Raw genomic sequence first — 14,338 nt, 5'->3', positions numbered from 1 at the left:
AAGTCACAGCTGCATTTCATGAAGTTGGCAGGCCGGAGGGATACGCAGGCTTCTGTCAAGATTACAAGTTCTGTATTAGATTTTTCAAGCCATGCTTGCTGCATGTTGAACTCATGCTGATGAGGTAGTGGGGGCAGGGTAGTAGTTTCATATATAATGCCAATCCCATGTCATGGACAAAGCTAGGACTTAGTGGGGAAGAGGACAAGACCGGGGGTTAAATTTCCCCATGAAGTGGTTGTATCACAGTTATTGGTGGTAGAGTATCCAAGTCACTTGACCTTGACTTCTGCAGTTTCTTCTGTATAGCAAGAGTGCCAGGCCCTCTCCCCTACTTTGTTTTGCTTCAGGCAGCCAATGCTCAGAGTTCATAAAGGGGTCTCTTTCTTTTCTTTTAAATTTCTTCTAAACAATACGTAGTTGAAATAATCCTGTTGGAAGTGAGATAATACCCTAATGCTTTGTCGTCAGGGTGTTTTCTTGTTGGAATTTGGCCTGGTGATCAGCAGTCATGTGCTCACTCAAAATATGGTCTTCCATGTTTTGTTTAAGCATATTTTGTAAGAATATATTCCTCTAGTGATTTAACTATGTAAATGCAGGGTCTCAACTAGTGTGCTAGCATAAAAAGCCTCTATCTGCTTGTAACTTCTCATGGTTTTATACCCAGTGAAGTTCTGAGTCTTCTATGTGAGCTCATTTACCCTGAGGTTGGCAGTGGGATATTTGTGTCTATCCATACCTGGACATACAGAGGGCTTTAGGCCCTCAGTGTATTCAGGAAGTGATGGAATGTGTTTGTGTTCACTTTTTGAGAAAGTATTGGAAATGTATGTCAAGTTTAGGTCACCTCTCCCTTTTAACATTTCTTATAAAGGATGATTTCTCATTTAAATCATGTAATTTGATTAGGTGTGGCTTTCATTTTTCCAGGTATGTCTCTTAGTTCTTTCTCTCTGCCTCTATAGTATGTTGGAGCATGTTGCTTTGTACTTTTCTATACGGGTCTTCTGAAATCAGATCTTCTGACTATTGTGCAGATCAAGCCTCTCCACTTCATTCCACCCCACACTGATAACACAATTTTGCTTGTCTTAATGTGTTTTTGGTGATAATGCAAGTCCCAGTTTGCATAGTGTGTTCCTCTTGTTTTGTGTCAAAAGTTGAGCAACAGTTATAGAGAGTTACTTCGCAATAATACATGTGCTCACACTACCTGAAAGAAACACTTTTATTGTTCATGTTAACTGTTGGTGTTAGTAGCCAGTAGTTACATGTATATAGTTCCATTACCTGTAGTTACATTGTTGTCTTAAATGTGCCTGCATCCATGCTTTTCAGAGCTGCAGCAAAAGCAGAACAAGGTGTCATTTAATGAAGGTGGAAGCAAAGACCTTTTGAGTGATCTTAGAGTGAGAGATTGATCTTGATAAGCGTTAATGTGCACGTCTTTTGTTTCAGGAGTCTGTTAAAAAGGTGAAAAAAGTCTGTGAACAGCCAGTTGAGTGCTCTGGAGGCCTGGAGTATTGCAGCTGAACTTCTCTTTCAGATAGTTGATGAAGTAAAAGTTGCCAAAAGTGACTCTGGATTATCAAGGCATTTTCCAAAATGTGCTCCTCATCGCAGTTCAGCGATACAAGAACAAGTCAGAATGTGGTGACTCTAGAGCCATGTCTGTTTTCTGGGGTCTGTTTCTGTGTTGTAGGTGGGCATGGCTCCACAGTGCCATTACGCCCGGACCCTTCCAAGGCAAATGGAACAAAATGTTTTCTTAGGTTACTTGAGGTTGATAGCGTGGGGGAGACAAAATCAAGATTCCTGTGGCTGGGAATGAAGAGAGACAATTGGAAGATAAGTGCCCAGTTGATGCATCTGTGTTTCCTTCTAAAAATCGGTGATTTGGCATTTCTTCATGTTTGTAAAGTTCACTGTGTATTGAAACAGTGATGGCGAAAAACAAGGTTAGTGTTCCCAGCTTTGGCAAGTAAAAGAATGAGGCCTCTGTGACTAGTTTGATAGAAATTTGAAAGGTGGCACCTTAAGGAGAAACCCCTTAGTCCAGACATGTGCAAGAGTTTCCTGAGCTCAGCTGGTTCTGTCACATGCAGAATTTGTAATTCTGTTCAGATTTTTTAGTGACTCCTGCCCTGCCTCTGTGACCCGAGACCCTGGGAGCTTCCTGCATGAGGGAAAAGAAATAAAGAGGGGCAGATGAAGTAGTGTAGGCAGTTTCTCTTGCTGTGAGGGTGGAGGGAGTGCTTCTATAGTTAGAAGGATGAATTTGACTTGAGAACAAACCTTAACAGGCAGATGGGAAGGGAACATAGCTTGTTTTGTTGCACTTGAGGTGGCTGTAGCTTTATCAACTAGATTATTCTCTACAGAGACTTTTCTCATAACATCAAGATCTATCAAAATGTTACAACTTACACCCAGCATTTCTGTAGTTGTCCACATGGCTGCATAACTGTACCAGGTGTTGTTTTCATGTTGTTCAGTACTGAGTCAAACACAAGGTGATTCTGGTGTAAAGTAATGCTGCGAGGGCTAAATGCTACTTGATCTTCTTTAACTGGGGCATCAGCTTACTGCTTTCCAGTACGCGCTGACCTCCTGAAATAAAGGTTGCCTGGTTTGCTTACGTGAATTAGTGGTATCTTGAGTCACAGCTAGAATAGCAATTCTTGGGTTTTTATGTTCAGAAGCTAAGAAGTAAAATGTGATAAGTAGACAGTAGAGAAGATGGTGGTTCCTGGATTTATTTTAGTACACACACACAGAAAGAAACGAAATAAGTGGTATATGGCTTAACCACCATCTATATCGATACGACTGTCTATGTCTGTTTTGGTGTCTGCATTACGTTGTGTGGACAAAGGTAGTAAAATAGACAGATCTTTGAATGTACTTCCAACTTTGGGAGTAATACACTTCCACACTTGTTGCCATGTGCTTAAATTTGATGATATTTGTGCTTGATACTTACTTTGATCTTCAAGACAATAGTTGTTAAATTGCTGTTGTATTTTATACAGAAAAGGCTTCAGGTTTTGCCAGACTTCAGCCATCATTAATTTTGGACTGTTGGTTTTTGGGATACATTTGATATCCATACACTGTTTTGAAGAAGTCTTGCTGAGCGGAGTGCTAGTAATGGCAAGTGATCTCTTAAATTTGTTTGAAACTTTTTCTTCTTTGAAAAGGAAAAATTTGAGCCAGTTGTTTCCTCTTGCAATGAGGTGTGGTGTTCTATTTTTTTTTTTCTGTAGCTTTTTGAATTAAAAAAAAATTTATAGTTAGTGGGTCAAGTTTTGAGAGCACCATTTCAAGTCACATTTCTTATTTGACAGACATTTTTAGTTTTCATAATGTGTGATATTGCTAATTAAATTAAAGAGCAAATCATACAGTCTGTAATAACTAAATTTAAAAAACATCCAAGAATACCATATTGATTTGAAACATTTAAATTTGAAAGTTTGTGTGTTCTTTTTTTTTTTTTTTTTTTTACTGTGTCTTTCTCCTTTTGGCTGGGGAAAAAAACAGATGTGTTCAATTGTCTTCCAGATAGCTGCTTAATATTGTGCTGTTTGAGATGCAGGATGAAAAAGAAATCCTTACAAATTACAAGTGGTGAGCACCATCTACTCCAAAGTTGAATGCCAGATGTAAGCTTCAGTTCTGTTAATGATGACATGTCTGCAAAGAATGGTGTTGGTGATGGCACTGCTTCCTTTCTCACTTGATGAGAAACCTGATAAGCCACGTGTAGCATACCTGGTTGTTTTCAGTCAACTTTTAGGGAGAATTCAGTAAGAGGAGCAGTTGACTTGCAGCCTCTTTATTTGCAGATTGATTGATTTGTATGCTGAAGGAGGCAGTCCTTAGTGCTGTGGCCTTCCCACTAACATTATGAAGTCCTTTCTTATTCACATACTGATTCCCTCTTCATAGTCTCCTCAACCTCCTGTCTGCTTTATCTTGAGAAATCACCTCCTGTGCTGTAAATATTAACCCCCTTCTTTCAGCTTTTAGAAAAAGGATAGGTTTCTGGGATTTTAGCGTTAGTTTGTTTTCATTCCTTTGTGCCTGTATACTTTTCAGTATCATGGTAATGTTTTTCTCCTCCAGTTCTCTGGAACTTTTTATGATTCAGTCAGCAGCTTCTTTGTACTGCTTCTTTTCCAGTTTATAACACCTTGTCTCAAAGTTTAGCTTTTGTATGAAAAATAAGCTTGCCAGTTTTGTGTGAAAAATGTACCAAGATTCTTGTAATGTAGAAGTTGCAGGTTTTTACACCTAAAAAGAAACATGTCTGTTGAATGATGCTTCTGCAGCGTAATCTGGCAGATTACAGATGTTTTCTTGCTCAAATTTCTTCAAGTAATAAAAGGCAGATTTATTTTAATTAGGTAGCATAGAGATAAACAAAAGGTAGCACAGAAATTAGAAAAAGCTGTTTTAGATGGCAGTTGTTCAGATGAGAATAAATCCTTGTATTTTCTAACTTGAAACTCACCTTAAGTTGTGTCTTACTAGTATCACTTGTGATCTGAACTTGTGTGTTGATGCGTCAGTTCACATGTCGACCGTCTATGTATATAATCATAACAATTCCACAAACTGGTTGATTTCCACTTCAGGAGGGGCTAATTGAAAGGTGAGGAGAAATATTACACCTTTTTGTTTCATGACTGAAAGAAATATTTCTATTGAAATCTTAAACGTGTACATTAACTCTGTGCTACAGGGAGTCAAATCTACTTTTCTAGGGTTAACGTATAATTTCACTGCTGTTCAAATGACAGATTGTAAATATGGATGGAAGCTTGCTCTTGGGTAGTGTTCGTATTTAAAGCAAGCTGCGCCAAATCCATGAGCTTTCAGTGGCTGCGGGTGGGGGGAAGCGTTTAGCTTTGAGGGTAGAGCCTTGGCAGAAACTTGCCTTTATAGAATGTGTCATACTGTTGCTGGGTGATCTTTTTTCTTTTGCCAGAAGTATGGTTATGTTTGGTTATTCCTTATGTAATACTCACATGTGAATTGCAGTAAAGCAATTACTTGCATCCATCTTTTAGTTAGTGATTCAGAATGGTTTTGTGTGATGTATCGATTAAATAATGTTTTATGCAGCCTGAAAGTTTTTAAGTTTATTTCCTACTCCTATTTGGCCGATGAATCCCTTTCTGTAAGGATATAGTTAGCTTTACTGTATGTCAAAATGTAACAAAATTATGGTGATTGACTAAATAAGATTAAAAAAAGTAAAAGTTTTTTTTTTTCTGATGGTTCCAGGTAGTATACTCCAGATAGAACATATCTGGTATTACTCGCAGTTTACTTGTACTCTTCTAGAACTGAACTTCTATATCTGAGCTGCGCTGGTACTTCTGGGATAGTCTGCCAGCGTTAGCTATTGCTTTTAATGATGATCTTTAATTTTCAGGAAAGTCATATTTAAACAAACCTTTTTTTAAATTTTTTTTCTTAATGCTTTAAATCCTTTTTGGCTGATTTTATTTTTTTTCTGTACCAAGCACCATATTTGTTACTTCATTTTTTGTGCCAGCTAGCTTTCTTGATAACTGTAAACAGCAGTGCTCACAGAGCTGTTGTGGCTTTAATCCCACGGTGATATCCTTCACTGTTAAATCTCACAGGAAAGAAAAAAACAAGTAACTTCATTTCAAATGATAGTCATGACAAAACTTTGCTGTTTCTTTTTGTTGTTGCAGAGAGGGACAGGAAAAGCTGTAGCAACCTCACGCCTAGAGTTGCAAAAACCTTTGCTTCATGTGTCTTACAGATTTGCAAATAATACAGTTACTCATAATATTTAAATTTCTTTACATGTTTGGAGCATATTCCAATTGCTACGCACTTAGTCACTTATACACAAGGATATAAGAAAAATTGCACAACGCAATTTTTCTCCAAACAGAGCTCAGGAAGGGAATTTGTGCAGAAATTCATGAAAAACAAACCGACTACCTTCTTCTGTCTTCCTGCACTGTATATTGGACAAAGACCATGCCACTCTTCTGGCAGTATTATGTACTTCTTGCTTGGCTGACTTCATTAAATCAGAATTATTTTTCTTGTTAAAAATGTGCTCATGAACATGAACTTTAAATACTTAGGCATTTAGCATTCAAACAGTGTAGTTATTGGATTTTTCTGAGGTGCTAATAATACAACTTCTCAAGATAAGGGTGACCATGTGCATGTCCCTTAGAGTTTTGTTTTCCTTGAAGGATATCAGAAGTGATAAAGTTAAGGATTTTGTTTTCATTTGGGGAATTCTCTTGGTTGTTTGTTTTAAACCTTGACTTATTTGGGTTACAGTCTCATTTCAAAGCATGGCACCAAAAAAAGTGTTCTTGTTAAAGAAAAAGCTATTGCATGAGGGTGCTTAAAAGCAGACATTGACATATGTATGGAATTGCTAAACAAACCTTTTTTTCCTTACAAATAGAATGTGTATGCAGGGTGGCTTGGAATTTATTTCATGCATAGTTTAACACTTCTTTTCACTGTTTTATTGATGATAGTTTTAAGTCTTGAGAATTTGACTAATTTTAGATGTATGTAACTTTTTTTCCTGGGACTGACAGATTGCATGTTTTCAGGTATCCATACTCTGAAAATAAGTGTGCCATTCATATTCATAGAACCACAGAATGGTTTGGGTTGGAAGGGACCATGAAGACCACCCAGTTCCAACCCCCTGCCATGGGCAGCGACACCTCCCACTACACCAGGTTGCCCAAAGCCCCATCCAACGTGGCCTTGAGCACCTCCAGGGAATGGAGCATCCATGACTTCTCTGGGCACCCTGTGCCAGTGCCTCACCGCCCTCTGAGTGAAGAATTTCTTCCTAGTGTATAATCTGAACCTACCTTCTTTCCATATAAAGCCATTCCTCCTTGTCCCTACACTCCTTGACAAAGAGTCCTTTACCAGCTTTCCTGTAGCCAGGTAATGGAAGGCCCCCATAACGTCTCCCCCAGAGCCTTCTTTTCTCCAGCATGAACAACCCCAACTCCCGCAGCCTGTCCCATAGGAGAGGTGCTCCGGCTCTCTGAGCATCCTTGTGGCCATCCACTGGGCCCATTCCAACAGATCCATGTTACTCCTCACAAGTTTCAGGTGTGTCTGTGAATTTCTGTGGATATATTTGAGTTGCAGGCTGATTGCCTACTCCAAAGCAGTGTTGCTGTTGACTAGGTTCTTCTCTATGCTACCTGTGGTACTTCATGGTCGGGTGGTCAGCCAGTTAACAAAGCCAATGCCAGTGACTGATGGCTTTGAGGAGAGCAGGCTGTTTGCTGGTGAGCTAGCCCCTGAGCTAGCTTGCTTTGGGGTCAGGGGAGTCTGTTGGTGCAGCACAGCAACTAATAGGACTGCACAGGCTTTTGTAAGGTAGGACCATGCCTGTCGGAGACTGCTGTGTCTAACGTGGTTCTCAGCATGACTTTCTGTTGCATTCGTTCTGAGCTCTAATTATCTGCAGAAGCAGTAACCCTGACATTAGTACCAGAATCTTACCGGAAGTTCATATATGCCTAATTAAGGAATGAAATGAGCAAATGCAGTAACTTTGATCACTCTATATGCTTTCATAAGCATCAGATAGAGCCTTCTATTTATGTAGTTAGTACCTTTCAGAGGATATCTTTTTCAGCTCGTGTGGTCTATCATCCGCAGTATCCCTTCACTGAAGAGATCCATAGCTCGATTTCAGTGTGAAAAACTACCTCTTGTAATTCCTTTTGTTCCTGTTTACCAACCTCATTGCTCCTTATGTGAAATTTATTTTGCTACATAGCGTTTGTTGCCTCCCTTCACATCTGTTCCAGTCCTACTGTGTTGTCTTTTAAAATCCGAATGGGTAGGTACCAGAATAGCGTGTGACTTGAAACGTGTGGGGATGTGCTGTGGTTTTGAGTAGGTAGCGCTCTGCTTTGCTGCCTTAACTCCTCTCCTCGTGTTTAGTTTGCATTCTTGAGCACCGCGATGCACATTGAAGTGACGTTTTCATGAAAACATCTAGTATAATAACAGTCTTGCTCCAAGGCAGTAATTGCTAATTTGAAGGCCATCATATTAAATGTTTTGGCTGTTTGTTTTTTTTTTTTTTCCTCAAGTATCATTGCGTGCTTGTCTGTGTGGAATTTCATCACTTGCTGTCATAAATCTTTTCTACGGTTATTTACAGTTAGCACCTTATGCTACCAAGAAAAAATTAGTATCATAAGAAAATGTTGTTGTCTCACTGGTTGAAATTATTTACGACCATATCAGTACTGTAGCTGTCAAGCCTAACTGTTGTAGAATACCACAGTGGGAATGGAAACTTCCTCTACCTTTTTGTTAGACCACTGAGAGGCTAAAGCCACCCAAAGCTGTTCTGTGCTGCTGTGTTTTTGCTAAGACTTCTGTAGCTCCCTGTTCAAGGCACCTTGTTAGAAATATTTGAGAGCTCACAATAGACGGTGTCAGTGTAATTTTATTAAGTGCTTGTTCTTCCTTGAAGAGGAAGAGGATTTATTTATGAGTCTGCTAATTCTCATCCAATTGACCTCGATATTTGCTGAATTAAACTAACTGATTTTCAAACAGGAATTATTGCAATAAATTTGGCAGAAATACATTTTCAAAACAGAAATCAGCCTTGGTTGTTTTTTGTGATGATAAAAGATTACTGGTCCCATTACGAATAGCTGCTTTGCGTTAGAGCAGCTCTAACCAATCTGTCAGGAATGGGGCACTGGCCTGTTTGTGTTGCAGAGCCCCAACTTAACTTAGCTAAAGCTTTTAGCTTTTTAGCTTTGGAGCTAAAAATATTGGCTGTTCAACTTGACTTTTAAATCCTTTATTTAGCTGATGGGCAACAGGACAAATCTGAGAGGGATTCACAGACTTGAAGTCAAAAAGAAATCCTGAAGGAAAATATATCTAATTTTTGTTTCAATTTATTCCTTAAGTCACTCACTGGTTCCTTGTGTGTGCTTTAGCTTTTTCTTTGTAACATGACTGATGGTGTTGTTTTCCCTCAGCTTCTCACATCCTAAGGGTGTAGGAGATCTCAGTGAAGTTTCCTCAGCAGGAGTGGAGTGCCCCAAGCCCTAGCTCCCAGCTCGGTCTCTCTCTTCTGCTTCTACTGAAGCTGTGCCATTGCGATGGAGAAAAACGAGAGAACAATAAATGAGCAAAGGAGGCCTGAGCAGTAGTGCAGTGGGAAAGGCAATGTGCCAAAACATGAAGGAAACTGGCCCTGTCAGTCTTTGCCGGGTGCTGCCTGTGACCTGCATCTTGGCTGTTGGTTAAAAGAGTGGACAAGACCCAAAGCCCTTGGCCTCCTTATTGCTATGGGACAGCAGTGTAATGACCAGTCTGCTGCAGAGTTGGTGTGCGCTTTTACCCACAGGTGTTTTAGTGCTGAGCTCAACTTGGTGCTGTGTACTCATGGAGCACTCTGAGCAGACTGGGCCTCCCAGAGGAATTCAGCGTGGTGATACCGAATGGTGCTGGCTTAGTCAGCCTCTGTGTGGGCACGGGTAGCCCAGAAACATGGGTATTCCTGCACTTAGTAATACAAGTAAAATCGACTAGAGGACCAGGCAAGGATTTAATCAGTGTCTCCATTAAAACACTTATTTTTCACCTTCGTGTTGCTTTATAAATAGCGGTACAGTTCCATAACTGTATGTAGATCAGGGCACAATTTGCTTTAAGTTCTGTCATGCACATAAAAAAGGCCAAACTAAGTTATTTTTTCAAATAGGAAGGAGTGACTCTACCCTTTTCTGCTGACATGAAGACTAGAAGAGTGCAGGCTAGTCATTTTCCTCTCTGAATGTTTGTTTAGAAAAGGCTGTCTGGGTATTGTTACAGACACTCTAATTGGTATTCTGTTGCAAAATAAAAACTGAAGTTTAAATGCAGAATGTAATAACTACTGTGATACTATATTAGAATCAAGTATTTCCTGGACTTACCCTCTGAAAGGACTCAGTTGAAGATTCTTTATGGTACATCTTTTATAATGTAAGTCATAAAGTTTCTATTTTTTAAAATCTGGCACAGAAAATGGTTGGTGTTCCGTTTTTGTGGAATGAGACTTTGGGGGTGATGAAACCCTATTTCTGAGGAAGGAGGGGAAACAAAGGAGGTACAGTATTAACTTTTTTTCTAATTAAAGAGGATGGTTTTGGTTTGTAATATAGGTTTCAATGCTTTTGTCATTAGGTTGTTGAAGACTATGCTGGAAGATGGCAGGTTCCTTTGCCTCAGCTTCAGGTGCTTCAAACGGCGCTCTGTTGTTTCACGTCTGCCTGCGTATCATTTCCAGCTGAATGTGAGCACGTACAATATGTATTGAGTAGCCTAGCTTTGTAAGTACATCTTATTTTTTTATTATTATTTTCCAGAAAATGTGGAATGTCAGTGTTGTACTTCTATAATAGCGACAGGTTTTCAGAGGTCCTCAGAGCTTTTTTAAGAGCAGGTTTGCCAGTTTACTTAGCTGTGTGGAACCAAGTCACACGTGGTAAGAAAAGAACAGCTAACTGTGGATACGAAAACTATAATTTAGTTAAGTCAATTTATGTAATTAAGTATTGAAGCTGCATATTCCAGAATTGTGTTATAAGGGTTTTCTGATGAAACAAATTATCTGAAGAAGTTAATTGATCACCTTACAGATGGCTATCATAGGAAAAAATAATTTTTGGAGTGTTTGAAGACCAACCTTTGGCAGCACACAACTGTAAATATGTTACCAAAAGTATTTATTGTTCTACTCCAGCGATGTAATAAGCTAAGTGGTTGCTGAGATAAGTTTCTTACATGGGTTAGGAAATTAATGCATTTTAAAATGGATTTTTTTTTACACTCAAGTCAAAACTACACTCAAATGCATATGGAAACGACTTGTTACGACTTTTGGTTAGTTAACTGTATATTCAATTTGACGGAGAACTGCAGAGTGTATAGTCCTGATTTTCTTGTGGTGGTTTTCCCACATGAAGGCTGAAAGCATCAGGGTGATGATCAATACATAGTGAAGTCCAATTTTTTCTGCTGTAAGAACCTGCTTTTAATATTTCAGAAACTTTAGTGATCAACAGAAGAAGACAACAAAATCTTTGAGTTAGTTAGCCAAGACTCAGTGTACTTGATCTTTCTCATGAACAGATGGAGATAAAAACCCAAAAGCTTAGCTTTATTGCTAGTTCAGTTAGAGTACAGCAGATGTATCTGTCCAGCTTTCTTGTTGAGTACTGTTTTCAAATACAGCCTAGTGTCCCAGTTCAGAGTTTATTTGGACATTTCTCATCATGCTTCATCAAGTCCTTTGAGATTAATGTTCTCATAGGCTTTACTTTGTCTGGCAGAACTCTTTCTATTCTTCTAGAGCTATTAGTAATAATTATATACAAATTAAAGTTTTATAGGGTATACTTGTCCAAATATCTGCTATCTTTAAATGTTGGTGAAACTTTACCAATGAGACTTACTGGGGAAAGGGAGGGGGATGCTATTTGACATGAGATTATTTATGGAATCAGAAGATAATGGTTTTTAAAACTGGAATGCTTAGGTATCATTTGCTAACAACTAGCAAATGAATGAAAAGATGGTGACCTCTCTTTTTCACTAGTTTTCAGAAAAAAATCGTTTCATGAAGGTCAAACCGCACCTGTAAACACTTCAAATTATCAGAGTAGTGCAGATGTGGGGTGTGAATTAGAAATTCAGATGTTTCTTGTATTTAGGATGGTCACCATTCCTGCTAACTTAGAACTGAACTGATTGCTGACTTAATGGCCTTGTCTGTCTTGGTTTTTGAAGCTGAGTTTATTTGCTGACATTTCTTCCTGTTCTAGAATTACTGAATGAGATTTTTTCTTTTGAATCAGCTTGATTGGCGATACCATAAAGGCATTCTAGGACCTAGCAGTCCAAGTTACCTAGGAAACCTTCCTCAAATCTTTCGAAAATTTCATGTGTATTAAGTCCTAGTTCTTAGACAACAAAAATCTGCTCATGTTGTCACACTTGAGTAAGGCTTCCTGGGTAACTAGGTGATGAAGTATTTACAGCAGTGACTGTTGCGTTTCCTGTATGTACTAGCCATGCTCATCATCACAAATGAGACAGCATCTGTACCACGTTAATAGCGTTTTCTATCAATGCTGTCAGTGTTCTTAGACAGTGCCGGTAATACTGAAGAAGCGATGTCAGGGAAAGTCAGAAGCACCGTTATTGTGGACAGACAGATATAAATGTGGGTGTGCAATATTGCAGACGGTTTTAAGATAGCAAGGCCAAGCTGGAATTGGCTTTAGTAATTTTAACGGATTGTACATTGGTGACTAGGAAATGAAAATGCTTCAATAGCTTCATTGATTAGTCTCAAAAGATTGTGAAGCAGGTGTGTTGATCCAGAAGAAAACTGTGTCTCACGCTTGATCACTGTTAGTTACATTTTTTTAGTCAGGATCTTACTGTCTTTAAGCAAATGAGAACAAATAAAAGCTGATGATTATATAAGTTGCTATAAACAGCTTTGTCTTAGCCAATTATTAAGTTCCAGTGTGGCTGCTCTCCAGATCATGACATGACTCAAGCATGACCTTTACTGAGAGTCAATAGGCTGCAGTTTTTTTTATCAACATGAAGATGAGATAATGTGTTTCTGCATGAAGTACTTATTTGGTACTGATTTTTTTAATTACATATTTGAGTTAAGATTCAAAGACCTAATCTGTAGAAAGATCCTGTCATGGAACTTGATGAATGTGTATCTTAAATTTTCTAGCTAGGAATTGTCTAAGAGAAAGCTTACTGCAGCATAATCTAAAGGAAACTTAATTTTATGATACTCTTGCATTAGTTCCATAACAATTCCCATAGTAAAGTTTTGAAATTTTTGGACTTCTAAAGAAAATTTTAGAAAATTGTTTATGTGAATATTTAGTTTTTTTATCAACAATATTTCTGAAAATTAGAGGAAAAATGTTTTATAACTGCTCTTGAAATTTTTCTGTATCTGCTTTATTGAAAATGAAGTATTTTGTTTTGTAGGGATACTTTGGTTTAATTTTAAATGTAATGAGGATATGAGAGTGACTTTGAATTTGGAGATAATTACAATGAATTTAATTGTTATGCAGAATAGTACCTTGTCCAGAAGTTTGTGAAAACCTGCCTTTTATTTTAAGAGATGTTGCAACAAAGGACTAAATGTGATTGTCAGGAAGGAAATTGCTGTCAGTAAGATCTTGAGTCAAAGAACAGCAAGTGGAAGAGTGCTGGAACTTCACTCAGTTACTGTCTTCTACTTCATCTTTTTTCCTAAAGAAAATGATCCATGTGTTCTCATGTTATGAGACCAAAAGCCTTTGCTGTTCTGTTCTTTAAAACACACTGGATGCGCACCGTTGGGCTTTCCACACTGTTTCCATTCAACTTTGAATTTTCATCTTAATCTGTCAGAGTCACTCAGATATTGCCAAGTAAGTCATACTTCATGACTTATGCAGCCAGCAGTTGCTGGTTATGTTAATAAAATACTTGATAGTTATTTTTCCTAATATAAATAATAAAATATAATAAATAATAAATAAATAATAAATAATAAAAAATAAATGGGAAAAAAAAGCTAGAACATAATTTTAATACGATGGAAAACATGAAAGGCATTGTTAACATCTGAGTCAGTTGGAATCTAGTCTGCTTTTCCAAGGACCAGTCCTGCCTTCTCTTTTATCTGCCACCTCTTTTGAGGTAACACTTGACAGTTTGCATTACTACACTGGGATCTGTTTTGCCTGAAACTTTGTTTGTGGTAAAATCAAAGTTTAATCAACTCATTTGAATGCCAAGCAGGAGGTGGATGTAGTTCCGTTTACACATTTGCACAAAAGCTACTTCTGGAAGTAATCTTTAAAGGCTTTTGTTTGGAAATATGAAATTAATAGCACCTTTAAACCTGCATCTCTTCAGAGAGATTTCAGTGGGTGTTAAAATAAGGCAGGCTGAAAACGAATAAAATGTGTTAGTACAAGTTGCTCATCATACTTGAAAATATGAATTGCTGGGAATCCGCACTTACATAAAGTCAGTATGCATCGTGTAATGTGCACTCTTCAGTAATTGTATAGCTATTCTCTTCCTTCCTCAAAATTGCTGCATGTCTGATAAATGTTTTGGTGGAAGATCACTTTTTTTTAATGGTGAGTGGGGACCAGCAGTATGGTGGATGTTACAGTCCTTGAGAGAAAAGGACAGGCAGGTACTGTATGTAAGTCTATATGACCTGAACTTACAA

General features: G+C 38.2%; 1 protein-coding gene across 5 annotated transcripts in view; it reads left to right on the top strand.

The window, feature by feature from the left end:
• The window catches only part of ZNF654 (zinc finger protein 654), a 130,506-nt gene that overhangs the window by 797 nt on the left and 115,371 nt on the right, over nucleotides 1–14,338 (top strand). For 4 of the 5 annotated variants that reach the window (XR_011099762.1, XM_068692989.1, XM_068693001.1 and 1 more), the window contains exon 2: nucleotides 10,252–10,397. Coding sequence is in view for 1 of the 5 variants with exons in the window: in XM_068692989.1 (XP_068549090.1) it covers nucleotides 10,252–10,397 (146 nt within the window). In the remaining 4 variants the exon portion in view is untranslated. Of the gene's footprint in view, nucleotides 1–10,251; nucleotides 10,402–14,338 lie in introns of all 5 variants that reach the window. The other variant, XM_068692992.1, reaches the window with a different exon arrangement.

This window comes from Anas acuta, chromosome 1, assembly GCF_963932015.1.
Source record: "Anas acuta chromosome 1, bAnaAcu1.1, whole genome shotgun sequence".
NCBI lineage: Eukaryota > Metazoa > Chordata > Aves > Anseriformes > Anatidae > Anas > Anas acuta.
The sequence above is the reverse complement of the archived record's forward strand: the minus strand, read 5'-3'. Positions and strand labels throughout refer to the sequence as shown.